At 31.0% G+C, this 23349-nt stretch overlaps 1 protein-coding gene across 1 annotated transcript in view; it reads right to left on the bottom strand.

Moving 5' to 3' along the window:
- Positions 1–361: 361 nt before the first annotated feature.
- The window catches only part of LOC143049571 (uncharacterized), a 51068-nt gene continuing 28080 nt past the window's right edge, over positions 362–23349 (bottom strand). The window contains exons 10-16 of the mRNA XM_076223173.1: positions 23153–23197; positions 22135–22309; positions 19937–20178; positions 19264–19418; positions 15673–15905; positions 10715–10858; positions 362–7462 (exon numbers count right to left, since the gene is read on the bottom strand). Coding sequence (XP_076079288.1) covers positions 7147–7462; positions 10715–10858; positions 15673–15905; positions 19264–19418; positions 19937–20178; positions 22135–22309; positions 23153–23197 — 1310 coding nt within the window. The 3' untranslated portion in view covers positions 362–7146. The remainder of the gene's footprint in view (positions 7463–10714; positions 10859–15672; positions 15906–19263; positions 19419–19936; positions 20179–22134; positions 22310–23152; positions 23198–23349) is intronic.

The raw sequence follows: 23349 nt of genomic DNA, 5'->3' as shown, positions 1-23349 counted from the left end.
AATACGCCAGACGCGCGTTTCGTCTACATACGACTCAGCATTGAGAACCCAAAATTCCAAAAGTTGTAAAATTCTGAGCAATTAAAGAAAAAAAAAAAAATAGGTAAAATATATTAAAAAAAGAAGACTTATGGGTGACATTCGGCTGCCCTTTGGTCGGATTTTTGTCTCTTTGACACATTTCCCCTTTCCATTCTCACTTTTATAGACTATAGAATAATACACAAAATTTCACAAAGTATTTCAGATCACAGTTGGAAACAAGTAAAACATCTTTTAAATAACAAAATAACCCAGATAACACTAATTTTATAAAGGATTTCAAAGGGAAGTTACTTATTTTGAAATTGAGTTTAGCTGCTCCATGTTTTATTTTTTATTATTAGAAAGCATGTTTCTAGAAATACTTCATATCTTAGCTGAACATTTTAATGTTTAATTTCTTTTTTTCTAACACGGATTTGGTTTAAGGATGTACTTAGCTGAGATTTTGAAAATTGGTGTCAAATGTTCGGACTCCTTGGTATGTTTCCATCAATACAGGGTAAATTTTTGTTCTTTCGATTTGAGACCCAAATAATATCAATGCAAATGTAAGGTTAAAGTCCGAGTCAGCCTTTCCCGCTTTTTTAAAAAAAACTGAAATAACTCGAAAAGGAGGTCCATGACCTATCAATATTTTTAGTTTATTTTGTTCCTTAACTGGTGCTCTTTCAAAATGTAGTATCAAATTTAATTCCTTGATTTTTTCACCTAAGTGCATCCTTAACATGTGAAATCGAAACAAAATCTTATAATATGATCAACCTTTAGCATGATTAGGCAAGCTATGTGTCCAATGCATTTGTATCCTTATTGATAAAAAAAATCCTGATTTTAACAAAAATGTTGGCAAACTATGTATGAAAAATTATCTTTAGATTAAGTAGCAAAATTCACTTATTTAAACAAACATAATTACACAAAATGACATAAATTCTACATATGATTTGCATATTTTTAATAAGTCCTGTATTAACAATTGAACAAAAACATGATTGAGTGGGGGCGAAGCAAACAAGAATAGCAATAAACATAATCAATACATAGACCACATCTTCCTATATCTAAATACAATGAATGTTGAGTTACAATAAAGCTGTCTGTACTGTTTATCACATTAGGAAGCTGTGTGTTAGTGTAATATCTACCCGATGTTCAGAAGGGATAACCATTTTTGATACATCCCCAGCAGTTCTATATTGATTAAAAAGCATTTACACTTAATTAAATCTAGTTTAGAATGCCACCCAATCTGTATTATTTACTTTATATATCATTATATAGTATTTACCTTTAATGAGCCTCAGACACAATGTTTAAGTATGTCAAATCAACAGTGTGTTTGTATCCAGTCGTCCTGGTGTAGGGGTTTGAGTCGTGGGTGGATATGCTAAGGTTTTGAGTTCTGATCCTAGCATAATTACTTGATTTTTTTCTACATAAATTTTATTAGTGAGTCTTTTCCGTAGAAATATTTCTAAGTTTTATTGTGGATTAGGCATTACCGTCAAAATGTTACAAAACAAAGAACATAAGTCTGGAGTGATCTGGTAGGGTTACTCAGCTCAGATCGACCCTGTTAGAACAAAGGAACTGGGATATAATAATAATCTAATAGGCTAAACACTATTTATCTTTCGTAACAATATACAAATTCATGTAGGTGAGTCAAATATTCTGTGGATCAGAGGATAAAAGAATGATACAAAGTTTAAGCTTTTGGACTTGGTGCATTTAAACATGAATATGAAGAGTGAATTTGATTATGGTGATTTATTTATTTTCTCAATAACGGTAAAATTCAGCTAAGAAGGTCATAGATTGCATTACTCATTTTAAAACTGTCCGTAATTATATTATTCTCACATAGTTATCAGATGTTTCTTGCATTGTTCAAAATTTGCGGCAGCTTTAAATTTTGAATCTTGAAGTATGTAATTGCTAAAATTTGCACACGGAGAAACCAATCTGCTACAATATATTAAAATAAATCTACCTATACATTCTTATATAATAGTTAAAAATCAAGGATGTAAATTCATAAAAAAATATAAAATTTGGCAACCTGAAATATATATATAAATGTATAAAAATAAATCTCATTTGAAGCCAAAACCCTGATTCGTCTTGAATTGATATGGACAATTACATTTTACACATGAAACTATTTGATAACGATACAAAAATTGACTATGAATACATTTCAATAACAGATGTTTACAGATATTTGTCCTTACTGACTGTAAAACCGGGGTTTCAAAGTTACCTTATAACAGAGAATTATAATCAAAAAGCAAGGGACAATTTCTTTTTTTAAATGTAGGGATGTGATACACTGAGTTATAAAATTGGTTTATTTGATGGCATTTGGAAATGTACCAATCAGAAAAATGAAAATTTTTGTCGAATGTACTCTTCTAAACTAAGGGTAATTATAAGGTCAAATGCAGGATAAGGAAACAAACTTAATATGTTATCACTTATAAATGTTTCCTTAAGGGAATACAAATGTGCATATATATCAAACTTTATGATGTAAATACAAAAAGATGTTAAAAAGGATTGTATTGGTTATCTTATATTTATGTACAATAAGGAACACACAAAAACATACACGTCATGTAAATGAATAAGAAAAACATGGAATGACTTTTTACACATCTAAGGTAAAAACTAATCAAACATTTATTAAATTTGCACTCCGATAAAAAAAAAATGCTACAGTATGACAAAATCAAGCTTCATATGTCATATTAATATAGATTATTAACAAGAATGCACACACTGAAAAGGTCAGTTGAATCGTATTGGACAGACATATACATCTTATAATTTTTGTATACACAATATACAGTTCATATTTGACCCCAAAAAAAATGATAATTGCACACACTATATAGTTGAATTATTGCTAATAGTACTTGAAAAACAGACCAAAACACAAACACTTAATATTGACCAATGAACCACGAAAATGTGGTCAGGGTAGGATAAAATCTGTCAGACTGACATGTATCGATTACAATCATTCCATACACAGAACTTAGTTGACCTACTGCGTATAGTAATTGAGAATGGGATCTGATCACCTAACCTTAACCTTGATGACTGAAAAATGAAAATAAGGTTTTGGTCCGATAACCTCTAATGGACATATTTATGTTATAAGGAATACATATGCCAAATATAGTTATCCTAATACTTAAAAATGAGGCCAAGACAATGGACATGTGTTTGACGGAAATTTCCTATGAGTTGTTATACAAGATATGAAGCTTTAAGGTCTTCTACCTTCTGAAATTTAAAACATCATGCAACTACTTTACCCGGTTGCCATCCGATGGGTATACCTATGTCTCACATATTGCGACTTTCTTCGCAGGCGAAACAAAAAATAAGCAAGTAAATATATAAAATATGAAATTTGGAAAATCTAAGGTATGTATTTCTTGAGATAGAATTTTCTTATATTTTGCCAAAATCAGGATTTTAGTGTGTTTTTTTTCTCAAAAATATAATAAAAAGAATGGATCACCGTGCTATTCTGCAAGCTATGAGTCATTGAAAATTGCATAAATTTTGTTATAGTTCATGAAAACACGTTTATGTGCAAATACAATTCTATAAGATAGAATTTTGAAATAAATTGTGAGAAGATAGGTTTTATCATATGTTTTAAGAAAATAAAAAAAAAAAAGTGATGTCACCAAATTTGTTTTCTTGCTACAAGTAAAATTAAAAATTTCCCTATCAGTCAAGTATTTTTTTTTCTTTCTAAAAAGGTTATCTCCATAAAAATGAAAAGTCTAACCAATAAATTGCAAATCTGTCTCCAAATTTGCTAACTTGGACAAAAAGATAGACATATTTTGTACTGGATTGAACAATACAAGATGGTGATATACCATGAATCTACCTCAAATGTGTCTTTTTTGTGTCAATTTCCCTGAGTTGTCTAGAAGTGAATTAATCAATTACATTAAACAGTAATAAATATTAAAAAACCCCATATTAAATCATTTCAATCGTATACGACTGTACCCACTATCATGTTTGTTGGATGTACTTTTTCATTCTAAGGGCCATGATAAAGTCAAATGCAGGTCATGGGAATCAAAATTGATATTTTGTCATAAAGAACTCTTTCCTAAAATAATAAAAATTGTGTATATATATCGAATACAAAATAATGTTGAAAATAAATTATATCGGTAATCTCGTATTTATGTATAATATGTAATATAAAAAACATACACTCCATGTTAATATAAAAGATAAGTATGGATTGACATTGTAGACATATAAAGTAAAAACAAATTGAACAACCTTAATCAGAAACCAGATGCTCCGCAGGGCGCAGCTTTATACGACCGTAGATGTCGAACCCTCAACAGTTGGGGTAAGTATGGACACAACATTCAAGCTTGATACAGCTCTGAATTTGGATTGTGATTAAATAGTTGACCGACACAACATAGGTTTCTGACACAGAATGAATGTGGTCTAAGAACTTAAACTTAAAAACTTAAACATTTTAAATTGGACATTTACCTTTGATGGTCCAATATCCAAAATCTAAATACATGGTTAGATTCAGCATATCATAGAACCTCAAGAACTCAATTTTTGATGAAATCAAATAATGTTCAATTTTAGACCCTTAAGACCTCAAAGTGGACCAATTTGATAATCGGGCCAAAATATTAAAAATCTAAATACATGGTTAGATTCAGCATATTGAAGAACCCCATATATTCAATGTTTGTTGAAATCAAACAAAGTTTAATTTTGGATCCCGATTTGGACCGACTTGAAAACTGGGCCCATAATTAAGAATATATGTACATGTTTAGATTCAGCATATAAAAGAACCACAAGAATTCAATTTTTGTTAAAATCAAACTAAGTTTAATTTTGGACCCTTTTGGTCCCTTATTCCTAATTTGTTGGGACCAAAACTTTCAAAAATAAACTAACCTTTCTTTTGTGGTCATAAACCTTGTGTTAAAATTTCATAGTTTTCTATTTACTTATACTAAAGTTATTTTGCAAAAACCAAGAAAAATGCTTATTTGGGACCTGTTTTTGGCCCCTAATTCCTAAACTCTTGGGACCAAAACTCCCAAAATCAATCCCAACCTTCCTTTTGTGATCATAAACCTTATGTTAAAATTTCATAGATTTATGTTTACTTATATAAAAGTTATTGTGCGAAAACCAAGAAAAATGCTTATTTGGGCTCTTTTTGACCCTTAATTCCTAAACTGTTAAGACCAAAACTCCTAAAATCAATCCCAACCTTCCTTTTATGGACATAAACCTTGTGTTTAAATTTCATAGATTTATCTTTACTTATACTTAAGTTATAGTGCGAAAACCAAATGTCTTCGGACGACGACGACGACGACGATGACACCAACATAATACCAATATACGACCAAACAGTTTTCAATTTTTGCGGTCGTATAAAAAACATGATTTCTCATCCCTTTAATTTACATCCATCATCTCTAAAGCATTATATACATTTTTTTTTACACCATATACAAATGTAACTGTTCACTTGAGCTTATAAAGCACAGAACTTCTAGTAAGTACATTTAAAACTTAATCTTCATTTTGATTAAGAATCAGCTATTTTCATTTAGCTCATCACCATTTATAAAGTATTACAAGATAAACGATTATTATGTATAACAGTCTAGATATAATCTTATTCTTATTTAAAATCCATCTAGAAACAACCATAGGTAATCTATGGCCTGTAAACAAATATTACTCGAACATAATGAACTTTTATCAAATACCTAGCAATATTGAGTCTCATTTATAATAAATTCTTGTCAACAACGACTAAATAACAACAATCATAGTTTTTTTCTACTAAATTGACTTCATTAGATTATTCTTATGCTTTAAACTTACAATTAAAGCATTTGTTTAATCTTCTGTAAAACAGTATTTATAATACTCTTGCTAAATTTGTTCATATTGCGAGAAATTCAAACATTTAATAAATTTCTCTAGAATAATATCACTGAACGAGCATTTATCAAAACGAAGTAGTCTGGAAAATAAGCTTTGGTGTACTCTTTGATAATTAGGAAAGGAAAGCTTTTAATAAAAAAAAAACCAAACATGATGGACATTGGTTTTCTTATTACACACAAAAGTGTGTAACTTTACAAAACTTAAAAACCAGTTGTTCAGTGAACAATTGAAGGTCTTTCTTCATCAAAGACATTTTGAAAAGAAGCTAGTTACTTTATACTAATAGCCTAGTCTTATCTTTAACATTCAAAAAATCAATATACAAACTCCTAATAATATTAATAACAAATAGCTATGCGATAAAACAAAACTAAAGATAGATAATTATGTTCTTATCAATTACAAATTAAAGCATACTTTCATTTCCATATTTTTTTTTACTACTGAGCTACAACAAAAAATGCTTTAAAATATTCCATATGATATACCATGGTAATTTGAAAGAGTGTATGGTAACAGTACTATCATAGTACTTTTTCAAAATAATTATGTACTCTGTTACAGAAAAAAACTATAATCATCAACCTTTGAACGCAATTTTGCCGTTGATACGTAAAATAATGCTTTATGTTAATCTGATACGTTGTGGTATATATGAGCATGTTAACATCTGGCAACATTAAACAAAACAGCAATAATGGATACGTACTATATTCTAATGAAGTAGTATTGATACTTAGTAATCTACGATCTAGTTTAACAAAATCTTCAAATACCAACAAAAGAGCTATTAATGTTTTATATTGAGTCAGCTCAAAAATTTATACTTGAGAGGCATCATTTTTTTCTAGACCAAACTTGAGGCACTGTCTTTCAAACTGCCTTTTTAATTTGGACTACAAAATTACTCAAATAATATATCATATAATTATCAAAATGTGCAGCGGAATTTTTAAAAAATTTAATATTTGTTTTAGGTTTATCTTATTTCTTATATACTGTTGTCTTTTTTTATATGTATGTCATACATTTTTATAAAAATGAATCACATATATGTATTGATTTACCTGTAAGAAATAGTGCTGTTAAGAATTAATATGTCATTCATCATGTTCATATAATCCTAAAGAGAATAATAAGTGACAAACGAGAATCCTGATGTTCCTCATTACATATTAGTCCTTGCCCATTGCAATAAAGCAGAGTCCTGTCTATATGAGGTAATAATATTCTTCCAATAAAGTGATCATTGGAAGCAAATGTGAGACCACCAATATAATAACGATGTGAACCTATTTGAACTGTACCATTCAGATTTCCTATATTTCTTCTCTTTAATCCTTGCTGTCCCATATCGAACATAATCATTGGTGGCTGCTCTGGAATATCTATCAATGTTCTGGTTATTAAAAGTTGTCCTCCGCAAACCCTAGAACAAACAAAAAACACAAAATCAACTGGGAATTATTGAATTCTAATGCTACTCTCACTTTAAGTATTTAATAAACTGTGAGTTGATGATGTTAGAAAAGTATGATCAGAGATTTGAAATATAGTTCATGCGAACATTTAAACAGGCATATAGCTGTTACAATGTACTGAGGATTCTCAATCAGCAGTGGCATTGCTGTGAGAGAATTGGTTTGGCTATTGATACCTTGAATATTTTTATGCTAATAAACTTTATAAAAGTTCCTGTGCTTTCGGCAGATTTTTAAGAATTTTGGATCCTCAATGCTCTTCAACTTTGAACTTGTTTGGCTTTATAAATATTTTGATATGAGCGTCACTGATGAGTCTTATGTAGACGAAACGCGCGTCTGGCGTACTAAATTATAATCCTGGTACCTTTGATAACTATTTACACCACTGGGTCGATGCCACTGCTGGTGAAGTTTCGTCCCCGAGGGTATCACCAGCCCAGTAGTCAACATTTCGGTGTTGACATGAATATCAATAATGTGGTCACTTTTATAAATTTCCTGTTTACAAAACATTGAATTTTACGAAAAACTAAGGATTTTCTTATCCCAGGCATAGATTATCTTAGCCGTATTTGGCACAACTTTTTGGAATTTTGGATCCTCAATGCTCTTCAACTTTGAACTTGTTTGGCTTTATAAATATTTTGATATGAGCGTCACTGATGAGTCTTATGTAGACGAAACGCGCGTCTGGCGTACTAAATTATAATCCTGGTACCTTTGATAACTATTTACACCACTGGGTCGATGCCACAGCTGGTGGACGTTTCGTCCCCGAGGGTATCACCAGCCCAGTAGTCAACATTTCGGTGTTGACATGAATATCAATTATGTGGTCATTTTTATAAATTTCCTGTTTACAAAACATTGAATTTTACGAAAAACTAAGGATTTTTATTATCCCAGGCATAGATTACCTTAGAAGTATTTGGCACAACTTTTTAGAATTTTGGATCCTCAATGCTCTTCAACTTTGAACTTGTTTGGCTTTATAAATATTTTGATATGAGCGTCACTGATGAGTCTTATGTAGACGAAACGCGCGTCTGGCGTACTAAATTATAATCCTGGTACCTTTGCTAACTATTTACACCACTGGGTCGATGCCACAGCTGGTGGACGTTTCGTCCCCGAGGGTATCACCAGCCCAGTAGTCAACATTTCGGTGTTGACATGAATATCAATTATGTGGTCATTTTTATAAATTTCCTGTTTACAAAACATTGAATTTTACGAAAAACTAAGGATTTTCTTGTCCCAGGCATAGATTACCTTAGCCGTATTTGGCACAACTTTTTGGAATTTTGGATCCTCAATGCTCTTCAACTTTGAACTTGTTTGGCTTTATAAATATTTTGATATGAGCGTCACTGATGAGTCTTATGTAAACGAAACGCGCGTCTGGCGTACTAAATTATAATCCTGGTACCTTTGATAACTATTAAGACTAGTGGATATAACATTTACAGAAATTAGGCCGTTATATAAAATAAGGAGTTCTACTTCTGGAAATTCAACACCAGATTCTCATTCAGATAACTGAGATGAAAAGCAGTGTTGTAGTGTTTTTAGATAAATTAAATAGCCTGTCAAATTGGGATATGTAATATGTGTACGAAGTCCAAAAGAACATTCAGAAGTTCAATACAACAAAATGTCAATAAACTAATGAACTCCAAATCTTGAACTTTTGTCTTACGGTTGAGCTTGCGCATTACTCTGTTCCTGTTCTGACGAAGAAGTATGCCATGTTGTCAGTTTAATCATTTCTGACTATCAAACAACATTGTTTTATGTAATATCTATGTTCATCTAAATGCTGGCACAATATACTATAATATAATCACTATGATTTTCTATAATTTGCATCTGATCCAAAAAAAATAGGAACGTTAATGTTATTACATTAGAACAATAGGTGGTGGTGTTGATAATACTTATGAATGACTGACTTTTGGGGTTAGTGTTGCTCAGTCTTTATTTTTCTATGGTATTTCTTGTTAACTATTATTTGTCTGTTTGTCTGTTTCATTTTTAATCATTGAGTTGTCAGTTTATTTTAGATTCATGAGTTTGAATGTTCCTCTGGTATCTTCCGCCCTTCTTTGAGTAATTTAATTAGTGGTCAATGAAAATCGTATTCAGTTAAATATAAATCCTCATTTGAACTATGAGGACATACTAGGAAAGAAAATTATACAAAAAAAGTAAAATCACAAAATTACTGAACTTCGAGGAAAATTCAAAACGTAAAGTCCTTACTCAAATGGCAAAATCAAAATCGCAAACACACCAAACGAATGGATAACAAATCATTCAAATGGTCTTGTCACATCTTCAAAAATTCATCTTTTATGGTAATAAATTTACAATGCACAAAAAAATGTCATCATTCGCCTCAAAAGCTAACCAAACACGCAAACAGACTTATTAAGAAGTGATATTTTAATTATACTCATAATACTGTTGTGATGTCATTAAAGATATCATTTGTTGGAATATTGATTCACTCATAGCTCGGTCTAAGCATTGGATATATAGACATTAGTTATAAAACCAGTTGATGGCATTATACGGTTTATGTTCTTCTCATATTTTTTTATGATGGCATAAAACTAAACATATTACAGGAGGTATTGTACTAGATTTTCAAATTTTTTCAAATGGTTTGATTGAGGTCTGGAGCTGGTTTGTCGGTAACTGCTAGTAGTTTTTTGTTGAATTGTGTTAATTGTTGTCATATCCTTTCATTCACCTTTTGCGTGTGTCCTAGGTAAGGAACATCTTGCTTTTTCTAAGTTTGTATGGTTTTTTTTTTATTTTGGTACATTAATTTGTTTCATAGTGCATGTAGTGTGCATGATTATCTTGCTGTGTTGAAGACCCATTGGTGGTTTTTGCCTGTTTTCTACATTTGGTAAGGATATTGTCTCTTTGACGCATTACTTGTTTCCATTACCAGTTTAATACCAGATTTTAAAGAAACTAGTAAACAAAGTACAATGAAGAAATTGCATACTACCTAAATATATTATTCCTACTTCAAGACAACCAGTCAAAGATCGTTCTCCTAAATGCCTCTTGCTAATCAAGCAGATGTTCGCAAATTAAAGCATAAAAAGAAATGTGCACACAAAGATGTTATGAAAGACACCAGTTTATCAATGATTATTATGTAACACCCTTAAGGAACTCACACATAGGTATATCGTGCATTCTCTTCTCTTGATTCAGAAACAGTCTGAACTATTTGTTCATTGCATGGCATATGCAGTTGGGAGGCAAAGTTATTTATTAGCCGCTGGAATGTTGTTACATTAAAAACTTCCCCTTTTGGAATCCTGCAAAAACACAGTGACATAATATTGGTCGTTTGCTTAACATTAAATATCATTGCTACATAACTCTTATTGAGTCACCTACACTGTAAACATGTAATGATAATAACTGAAAAGATATAAATATTAAAGTTAATTGTTTTTGGACTATGAAAACCCGTTATTCTTTCTAAAACAGCTGGCAACGTTTGAAGGCAGATGTTGACTTCAACCAAGATTTTTCTGAAGCAGCATACATATACAGTTTTACAACATTTGATGGCTATTGGCAAGAACGTTCTATGATTTGGTATTGACTTTTTTTATCAATATTTCTTTAAAGATGCACATAAAATTATTAGTTGAATCTAATTAAATTTGATATTTACAATTTGTCAGTAAAAGACGTTTATAAATTTAGAACTCTATTTATTCGGTTTTTAAAAGTTTGAAATTATTATCTAAAAAAGTTTAAAACATTGAAAGTCATATATATATATATATACAACTCGTCTAAACATCAACCCAACAATGTTAGACCTGTAAATTTGGTTTCGTAAATTTTTTGTTCTTCCCTCGCCGGGATTCGAACCCATGCTACTGAGATATCGTGGCACCTAATCGCCTGCACTGTAGCCGTCCCGCTAATACACACGACCATCTGGGCTTCACAAAATAAAGCTTTCAGTGGCCGTGTGTTACTTTTCCTCGTCAGTTTTAATCTAACGGCGTACTACAGTACATGATATATAAGGCATGGAGATGTTATTGTTACAGATCATGTACTGTATTACGACGCTAGATTTAAACTGACGAGGAAAGGTAACACACGGCCACCGAAATTTTTGTGATGCCCAGGTGGTCGTGTGGTCTAGCGGGACGGCTACAGTGCAGGCGATTTGGTGTCACGATATCTCAGTAGCATGGGTTCGAATCCCGGCGAGGGAAGAACAAAAAATTTGCGAAAGCAAATTCACAGATCTAACATTGTTGGGTTGATGTTTAGACGAGTTATATATATAATCGAGTCTAAATTGAAAACTACGTTCAAACCTATGATTGCGTTGGATAAAAACCGCAATTTTAATACGTGTGCATGTAAAACAAATTTCGTTGTAGAAGGGTCTAAAAACAGCACAATTAAACAACATTTTCCAAAAGACCAAAAAAGTAAAAAAGTATATTCAAACAAAACGAATTTGACTAACAGGTCGAACAACTGATGTTCTTTAATCCTGCTGACAGCCATTGGCGATTGCCAAATACAATTGATCACAAGATGTAACAAAATGGATCTTAATATAAATTTAATACTAAACAGAAAAAAATTAACTTGTGGCCACGAAATTATGCCACAAACATACGGTGTCAATATATTTTTAGTACACCAGATCCGGATTTCGAAAATAAATGTCTCTTCAGTGATGTTAGGGATCGAAACGGTATTTGGAAGGCCGTTACTGGCTGTGTTCAGTCACTTTTTATCAGATTATTTAGCTTTAAACATTAGACTAAGCTGTCAATTTTCCTTCCGTTAATAAGTTAGTATAAGATATGGTTAGCATACCCGAATTCCTATGATAATTGACACTGCTACAATTAAGATTATGTAATAAGAGGTTCAAAAAAATTTTATTTCGTCAAAGTTAAATATCAATTTGATTCTATAAAATATTTAAAAAAGTGTTCCTATTCTAGTGATAGGGTCAACCTTGTTTGTAAAGATAAATCAATCAGTCTTTCTGCCGAACTTAGTACCTGTTAAAAATAAGCTAAGATAGCAAATCAACTCATCATAGATACAAGGATTAAAATTTAATTTTTGCGCCAGGGCGCGTTTCTTCTACAAAAAAATCATCAGGGACGCTCGAATACAAACAAGTTAAAAAGTTCAAAGAAAGTACGAAGTTGAAGGGCATTGAGGTCCCGAAATTCGTAAAAATTTTGCCGAATGCAACTTAGTTAATCTACTCCTGAGGTAGAAAAATCTTAGTAATTCAAAAATTCAAAGTTGTGTTCAACAGTTAATTTATAATTATAACCATATAACCACATCAATGATGATTCATGTGAACACACAGTGCTGACTACTTGGCTGCTGATAATCCCATTGGCCTTTAATATGAAGGATGTACTGAGAACTATAGCTGTTAATATCAGTGTCATTTGGTCTGTTGAAGAGAGTTATCTCACTAGCATCACATTACTTTTTTTATTCTTGTTTTATGAAAAAAAGTCCGATATTTTACAATTCGATTCTTGGCTGATTAAATTTTCTATTTATTTTTGTTTTTATAAATAAGACATTGGTTTACTCTTTAAATTAATTAAGATTTAGTCACCTTTGGGCTTTTAACATCATAGTGGTATTTTTTTACCCAGACATCAGATTATTATCTTAAGTCAATTACAGAAAGTAGTGTCATTTGCAATACATCAAACATCCTTTTTTTTACAAGTTTGTTGATAGGTAAACAAGAAAATTATTATCATTTGTGAGCCAAAACTACAGAGCCTGTGTCGCTCACCTTAATCTTTGTGCATATTCAAGAAAAGCATTATCTGCACCATTTTTGACAGGAATAAAATTTATGACAAAAATCTGATCTTGTATTTTAAATATCTCTACCTTTTTAGTCCTTTTTCTAAAAAAGTTCATCGGAAGGTACCCAGAACTTGTTGATAAATATTCCGTATCAACTTCACAAATAATACACGATGGTCTTGAAGTATAGATTTTGCGTACTGACGTTGTTTATCATCTTAATTGCGTGTTATATTATTCTTTTATTTGTCTTTATTAATATTACTTTTACTGTTGTCTGTTTTTTTGAGATATCCTTTTGACGTAACTCTGTGCTTATGTATCCCATCATACTTTGAACGACATAATTATTTTATGATGTGACTCTGTACCTATGTATCTTGTCATACTTTGAATGACAAAATTATTTTATGATGTGACTCTGTACCTATGTATCTTGTCATACTTTGAATGACAAAATTATTTTATTCATTAATATTACTTTTACTGTTAACCAACTTTTTTTGTGATATACATTTTACGTGACTCTGTACTTATGTATCACGTCATACTTTGAACCACACTATTATTTTATTTATTATTATTACTTTAACTGCTAAGTCAGTGTTTGTTATATCTATTTTGCGTGACTGTATTTATGCATCCCGTCACACTTTGAACGACAAAATTATTTCATGTCTACCTGTGCGAATTTCAAACGCGCAATTTTACACCAGTACCCATACCCTCCTTCCTTGATGGGTGCATTTTACATAGACAAATATAATCGTATTATATAATCAAAATGAGGATGTTAATTTGATGTATGCCTTTTTGTGCTTCTTCGTTACATTTGTTGTTTTTATAGTGATTAAGATGATAACACAATGTTGACTGCTGTACCCCTATTTTTGACATTTTTACCTATTATGTCTGTTTGTTTTGTTCACGCATCGGTGACTATATAATGGAATTTGATGAGACTGTCATACAAGTGAGAGGTTTAGCTAGCTATAAAACCAGGTTCAATCCACCATTTTCTACATTTGAAAATGCCTGTACCAAGTCAGGAATATGACAGTTCTTGTCCATTCGTTTTTGATGCGTTTTGTTATTTGATTTTGCCATGTGATTATGGACTTTCCGAATTGATTTTCCTCTGAGTTCAGTATTTTTGTGATTTGACTTTTTTTTAGTGTAGTCTCTGCATTCTTAAGTTTTTGCTTAAATCACAAAAGAGGATAAAACAAATCCTCATTTAAGTGTAATCATTAAAAGAGTGACAGTCTACTTAACTATATTGTCAAATAAGGCTTGTTAGTAGATCTTGATTTGCTGATAATTTTGAATCAAAGTGTATCTTTATCCATTATAGTTTTCAATCATATGTGGCAAAATCTCAAATTAAAGAGGTCTTTAAAGGTCAAAAACGTCAATATTTTCTTCCTCCTAGTATTTGTTTTGCTAATCATTTTATGATATAAGACAGAACGCAAAAAATGGCCAAAATCATTATCAAAAGGCTATAACTCTATACAGGAGTCGAATGACGATTTCGTAGATTATAGATTTTTTCTGGCTGATCTTTTATCTATTATGTTTTAAATATAGTAGGCACAATTGAAAAAAAAATGAAATTTGTCATATAAGGGCCATTATTTCTATAAAAAGTCATCTGACAGTTTTGACATGTATGAACAATTGGTAGAGCACAGCATTCTAAATATATTGCTCCTGTCGAATTTTCTCTCTTTATAATGCTATACAAAATAATGGACAAAACTTGCATATTCAGCAATGTTAGTCATGCTACTTAGAAGGCGGGGTTATCAGACACATTTTTTAAAAACTAGATACCTAAATGATGATTGTGGCGAATTATATTTTAAAAGTAGTTCTAGTAGAGAGGATTTTTGTGAAAGATTACAAAAGTTTACGAAAATTTGTTAAAAAAGACTATAAATGGCAATTACTCCTAAATATCTATGATAAAATTAAAAATAATACTAGTATCTAAAAACTTAAAACATTTCCATAAAATTATCAATTTAGGGACAGAAACCCAACAACGGGTTGCCTGATTCGTCTGCAAATTTTCAGAGATATAATCCAAAATCTGCATTTTCCCCTATATTCTATTTTCAGGAATGTTGGCCATGTTTGCTGTCAGGCGGGGTGATCGGACATGTATTAATCTAGAAACCTTAATGTTGATCCAGTAGTTTCAGAGGAGAAGATTTATGTAAAAGTTAACGTTAAAGTGATGAGAGGAGTTCAGTTGAACCATTGGGACAAAAATGAGCTTTATATTTACTGTGGTAAAGTCAATCCAGGCATATCAAATGATCTCTCATTTGTAGGACAATTAAAATTGGTACAGTTGAATCTGTAATGATTAAGAAGCAGGCTGCTGAAAGGATCCATAACCAAATCTGCATCTGAGCCATAAAAATCTCTTCTTCCCCTATGCCCAATGATCTCTGACCATACTCTTCTAATATCATCAAAGTCGCTCCTCCTTAACAGTGAAAGCAGATTGGGCAGTTCCTACAATAAAATCAACATTAATTATATAAGGTATAAATTAAACAAAATTATTATAAACCTTAATGCAATCAGTTCGATGCATTATAAGTATAAGAATAAGACTACTTTATTAATCCAATTATGGACCTTTGCGGGTTTTAAATTTCATATAATAATTACAATGATTTGTGTTATAACAATGAAATAATAAAATGAAAAGAACACTGAACAGTTATTGCATGCACATGGAAGATAAAGAAATATGGGAGACAATCAATTTATGTAAGGATTATTCCCCTTTAAACAGATATGGTGTTTTGAGCTGCATAAAAATAAAATGCAGCCGCAACTGATTAGATATAAAGGTATTTTTCTCCCATGTACACACAGCAACCAAGATCAACCAATTACTAGATATTTATGTATATAATAATATTTCTTTCACAATTGCAAGAATATGATAAGCACCTTAGAGATTTGACTGCAGTTTCTTAATGCATATATAAGCATTTACATATTAATAGATGAAATATGCATACACATAGATAAAGAAATGTGTATTTAAATTTAATTTTTGAATTCAAAATATATGTATGGATAAACTTAAAGAGATTTAGCCATTAACATAATTTGTGGATCTCAATTCAAAACTCTGGATAAGAAAAATACTTAACTTTTTAAGTATATGTTTATCTTCAGTGGTCATTAACCATAAAAAAATTTGATTTGCAGTCTCAGTTGTTAAAATTTTGACAGTGCTCATGAGCTTGTGCAAACAATGATTCTCGACATTTGTTATACAATGGACAGTTTATTAAAAAATGAAACTCATCTTCAATATATCATTATGAGAACAAAAATTGCAAGTCCTCTGTGACCTTTCTATAGGTTTGTTCTTATGTCGCTCTTTTTCTACTCGTAATTGGTGGGCACTTAAGCGAAATTTACATAAAATTTGTCTTGATTGAAAACTTTGAATATCAAGATATTTTTCCATTTGGAAATTACTTTTATGAGAAAAATATATATCGAGCTTTCCATTAACTTTATCTTTATCATTGAACCATGCTTTTAAAAATAATGTCTTTAACTTTTTAATAATAAGTTGTTTTAATCTATTTATTGAATAATCAATACTATATGTTTCTTTCAATTCAAGCTTTTGTAAAATAAATTTAACAGAGGAATACCATGTCATAGTGTTATTTTCATGCACATCTTTGTTACACAAACACGCTTCTTTCAACAAATTTGAGTTACAATGATGTAATCTATGCAGATAGCTTATCATAGATATAACAATATTAAAATATATAGGAAATCTGCCTTATTCTGATTGTACAGCAACATTTGTACTTTTGTTATTTAAGCCTAAAATATGCTTACAGAACTTTAAGTTCATTTTATCAGCAACATTATTCTGGTATATTTTTTCAAGTACATTTGTAACATCTTTTATACAAGAAGCAGAGTTGGTTTTAAACATTCCCCATATCTCTGAGCCATACAAAATAATAGGTTTAAAGGTATGGTCAAACAGATGTAAATTTGTTTTAATACTAGCATCTGAGCCAGATAAACATCTATTACGTTTATATGAAGCTTTTAAAGATTTATTAAATATGTATTTTTTTGCATAATTAAATAGGCCACTTGACTGGAATATAACTCCAAGGTATTTATATTTGAAAACAGTTTCAATTAATTCATCTTTAAAATAGAATGGTTCTTTTATGTGGCGTCCACTTTTATCAAATAGTAAAACTTTAGTTTTTTTAAGTTAACATTTAGACACGAGGTATCACAGAATGATTCCAATGCCTTCAAGCGCTTTTGAAGTCCATCAGCAGAATCAGAAAATACAATGACATCATCTGCATACATAAGACAGTCTATGCGACTAAGTTTTACACTATCAGGACCATTTAGTAAACAGTTAGGTAGATCATTTATGAATAGATTAAAAAGAACAGGGCTTAAAATATCCCCATGTCTAACCCCAATATAAGAGTTAAAACATGGACCTAGTTTGTTATCAACTTTTACTCTTTGATTATTAAGTGTATACATGTGTTTAATTCACTGGTAAAATTTCCCTCCAATGTCTGACTTGAGCCTTGAGGATACCTGGGTGTATCACAGAATTAAAAGCTAAAAAAAAACAAGCATAAAATTTACTTATTTTACAATAAGTATATTTATCAATAAAGCATTTGAGGATAAACATGTGATCTGGTGTCCTTAATTTATTTCTGAAGCCAGCTTGGCAATCAATCAAAATATTTCTCTCATCTAAATGTTTAGAAAGTCTTGTATTTACATGTTATTTAGTATCAGGTCCAGACCACATGCCTTTCCAGGTTTTAAATTGGTAAATGTTTTAACTATTTCCTGATTAGTCACTTTATAGTCTAATACATTTGACATGTTCTCTTTTTCTAAATCAACAAGCATGTTATTTAATAGATTTATTTTTGATTTATTAGTATCCAATAGAGAATTTAAATCTTGGAATATATTTGACATATAAGGGATATCTCCCACAGGCCCTCTGACATATATGAACAGTAGGAATATTGCAATATTCTCAACAACTTGGTTGCTAGGTGGGGTCATCAGACACATTTTTAAAGCTAAATACCCCCAAAAAGATTGTGGCGAAGTTTGAATAAATTTAGCCTAGCAATTTCAGAGGAGAAGATTTTGTAAAAGGTAAACGAACAATGACAGACAGCGGACACAAAGTAATGACAAAAGCTCAACTGATCTTTAATCGGAAACGCTAAAACTAAACTATTCAAATAAGGTCACAGTGTATACAACAACTCGTACTGACAGAAATATATACCTTATCAATTTACTCTGATTGAATATAGATATATGGTGATGTGGTATGAGTGCCAATGAGTCAACTCTCCATCCAAATCACAATTTATAAATGTAAACCATTATAGGTCAAAGTACGATCTTCAACACAGAGCCATGGCTGACACCGAACAGCAAGAAACAAATACTAGTACAAAACCATTCAAACGGAAAACAAACGGTCTCATTTATCTAAAAAAACGAGAAACGAGAAACAATTATGAACCACATCAACAAACGACAACTACTGAACATCATTTCTGACCTAGGACAGGTGCAAACAATTACAGCGGGTTTAAATGGTTTAATGGTGTGTTCGTTTCCTATCGTAATCAACAGGATATAAACCAAATAGTGCCGCAACTGTTAAACACAAATAATCAATCATTTGTTGATGTGATAAATTTAGAAAAATCAGAAAGTAAAAAAAATTATATAGAAAGAATAATTATGATGGGCATGTCAGAAACTTCAAGATTTTAAGATACATATATATGAGATTTAAAATACTTACAAAATTAAAAATGCCATAAACACTGTTAGCAAATAGCTGATAAATGTTTTGATTTGTGTGCATTTGATAAAAGATTATCATCAAAGGTGTATCTATTGTACAGGTGTTGTCGAACTCGGAAGATACAGAGGAGTCTTGTATGATTAGTGGTAAGTCTGAAATAAAATAAAAATATAAAAGCAATTAAATTTTAGAAGAACTTATTGCTCAGTTAATTACAAGCATTGTTTCTTTGTATTTTAAAACATTTTTCCTATTCAGAGGTTGTGGTTATAGTTCGACTAAATACATTCTTTTGTCACATTGATACCAGAAAAATAATCTGACACACGTTGTACTGGTTTGAACAGTTGTCTCCATGTATAACTAAGAAGTAATTAATGGCAGCCGTAGATTTGTTTTCAATTAACCATGGGTTGGGCTTTTATTAATTATTTTATCCCACGTCGAATATAGTCCACCCACGTTTCTAATTTTATTAATTCGGAAATTTTGTTAAAAGTAAGTTTATTCATATGATACTGTTTTGCCTGCTCCGTTTTATCCCCATATAACAATGAATAAAAAAAATCTCACAAGTTTCATTATGAAGTACTAGTTAATTGGATAATAAATAATTTGTAACCACCAAAATTTTGATTCTGAGACAATGCTCTAATAATTGGTGTATTACCATCACACATTCTTTGAACTGATGAACCATCATCTGACAGCTGACCATGCACTGGTGTTATTGGAAGAGCGTTGCCTAGATGAAACTCCCCAAGTAACTGTTGAATCTCATATGATGGCTCAGAATTGCTCAAGACACTTTGTTGTGTATTCTGTACATTGGTATATTCCTCAGATGGGCAAATATAATTTTGCATTTCCTCCACTTGTTGCAAACTTCTCTGTGATGAAACTTCAACTTTTCTAAAAGAGAGGAGAAAGATACCATAGGGATATTCAAACTCACAATCTGACAGTACTTAAGCAAATAAAGAACTGCGATATGAGCACAGCACACAATTGTCACCTTTTTAGCTCTTCTTTATGCTTGGTATAATCAAACAGAAATAGTGCGATCACTGCTCAGAATGACCCCAACTCTGACAAAAGATACAAGGTGGTACCAATCGACAAAGTCAAACTGTTTTTAAGGAATAAAGTTCCGTACTGCTGCAATATCATATCAGGAAATTATAAAAAAAAAATACCCAGAAGATAGCTTATTTCATTAGATATAAACAAGTAGTATCCAATTTTTCATAAATAAAATCCCATAACTTCGAAACATAAAATCTGAAATTTACAAAAATGAAATGGAGGCTTATGTCACTACACAAAACAAATTCACAGAGGTTTCATGACAATCGGTGAAAGCTTTTAAGAGTTATAATCCAAAGGTTTGATGAGAGACATACATTCCGAAACAGTATACCGTAATAAATCCTGTCTTTATATGCGAACATATGAAAATGAAAACGATCAGAAGATGCACAGTATCAATATAAAACCATACACCAAGCAACAATAACCCCACCAAAAACCAGGGCGATATCAGGTACTCCAGAAGGTAATTCTCTTGAAAATGTAGTTTAGTCAATATCCTAAAATTCTGTTTGGAACTTGTGCTGATTTAGATTTGTATTTATATGGCGGTTATAAGGTTAAATATGTTTTGGAACACTTGGTTGAATATTAATTAATAAAATACAGAAATTCCAAATGCTAGTATCTGTTGATTAACTTCAAATCATAGACAAATTCGAAGAGTAGTTTGAATTATTTCAAATGATATTTAGGTATGATATGGACAAAACATGATATTGATACAGTAAGTACTATTGCTGACAATTGCATTTTGTCGGTGTTTTGAAGGATAATCACTTTTTTCAATTTATAATATGAAATAAATGTGAATCAATGATAGCTGATCCCTATATCTAAAAAGGTTGATATGGGGGCATTTTGTGAGTTGAAAGATATATTTTAATGTAAATTTTGAAATTGTCACAAAACTGTTAAAGATTGATAGTTATAAGTATTGTGAGATGTTAAAGATGGATTGCAATATCCTGGTGGTTTATCAAGAGTTAAAATTTATTTGTAAGAACATGAAAAAGTAATCAAGACAGGGAATCAAAGTAGAATTTTTGGGTAAATTCGATTTTACGGAGATCGAGTCGGGTCCATTCCAGCTTTGGGTTGTTGTTTAATTGTTAAATGTAGCATGGCTGCGTCCAGGCCTTATTTTTTGGATGGCAAAATTCAAAGCAATTTTTATAACCCTCCCACCCACACCAATAGTATTATTGGCTGGTAGCTTGCTTTGCTTCTTCTTAGCTTTAATAGTGCGTTTTGACCAGTTCTGAGCTGAATTAGCTCATGCTTTATATTTGGGAAGCTTCAATTTTCTTTTTAGTTATATTATATTGCTTAATGTATTTTTTAAACAGCAATGTTTTCATGTGATTATTTACTAAGCAGAGCTCTATAACAGCTCATATGGGGTAGTAGTTTTCATATTCTACTTATAGCAGTTAGCTTATATTATGCCTTTTTGCTTTTTAAGACATGCTTTATATTCATTGCTCTAATGTTATATGTGTAATTGTGTTTATTTGATACTTGTAATAAATTGTTGCACCCAGTACTCGTTTTATATGAAGTTCATAGTAACATTTATGATGTAAGATTTATCATCTTGAAAATAGATCTTTAACAATTTTGAGATAAGTCAGGGTTTCCATGTGTTCTACGTGGACTGTACTTTGACGCCAATCAGTAGAAGCAAGTCCTTAAAAAGTCACTAAATGTCCGAGAAATCTCATTCTAATTTATATGGAGTTGATATAACTTTTTAAGAGAATTCAAGTATGGAAGTACCTTTTTAATGCTTGTTTAATATCAACTTTGCACATAGGACATTTTAGCATTGCAGATGTACAGTCGTTACAGCAGTATATATGTCCACATGGTAAAAATGCTACAGGTACATTATTTGCATCACAGGTCCTGCATTTGCCCTGTTTCGTTTTTTGCATTTTGAGTGAACTGCCTTCTACAAAACACAAGTTTAAAGTTATGCAACATAAAGTCATAATCTAAGAGTTCAACAATATTCAGTACTGACATACAAAATGAGTGTATATTATCAGATCATGAAAATAAAGGTAAACGTGTACCAGTAAATGTTTCAACCATGAATACAAAGAAGGCGTAAGGCATGGCAGTAATTTACTACAATAAGTCAATTATCGAAATAAATAAGTATTTTTTTATTTCAGTTTACTGTAATTAGCCCTCTTTAAAAACAAATTGAATGTGAGGTGTACCAATGGCATGCTCCAAACATGTTATTATAACAAGAACACAGTATTAAGAAGGATTATACATTGAATAATCTTTATAATGTGAATGGATGCATTTCCTACTATGGACGAAATGGTAGGGATGAGCCGCCGAAATTGGTCACTATTTAAGCTTCATAATGTACGATATGGTCAATGAATGAATGAATATTATGAATATCATATGGTTGCTGATAACTATAAAGAGGTTATTTCTTGCATGGTGTTTGTATTTAGCTTTACAGTATTTTGGTGGATAAACATCAATTCATATGTTTGTACCCCTTTTTGACATTTTAACTAAATGTCTGCATGTTTTGTTTACACATCGTTGTCAATATAATGAACTTTTATGCAACTGTCATACACGACTGGTTTTCCTAGCAATAAAATTAAAGCAAGTTCATCTACCATTTTCTACATAAAAAAATGAATATGATATAAGACGCAAATTTAGAAAGAACTCTCGTTTATTTATAATGTATACATATATATCCTGCTCAATAAATCAGTAAAACTATATTCTGGCGCGGCTTTTTCTACATATAACTTACCATTATCATTAATTGCACTTGCCTGTCCAGATATGCTAGCTGTAGCTGTAAAACAAACATGTGATATTAACCTCAATACATGTAATGATTTCGTATAAGTATCTAGGTATCTAAAAAATGAAAGTATTGCCTCTGTGCAAAAATTGAAGTTATCTTCGTTTTTGGAATACCTACAATTTTGGAATATTCTTAAGTCT

The sequence above is a fragment of the Mytilus galloprovincialis genome, chromosome 10 (genome assembly GCF_965363235.1).
Source record: "Mytilus galloprovincialis chromosome 10, xbMytGall1.hap1.1, whole genome shotgun sequence".
In the NCBI taxonomy this organism is placed as follows: domain Eukaryota; kingdom Metazoa; phylum Mollusca; class Bivalvia; order Mytilida; family Mytilidae; genus Mytilus; species Mytilus galloprovincialis.
This window is presented reverse-complemented; position numbering and strand designations above follow the sequence as displayed.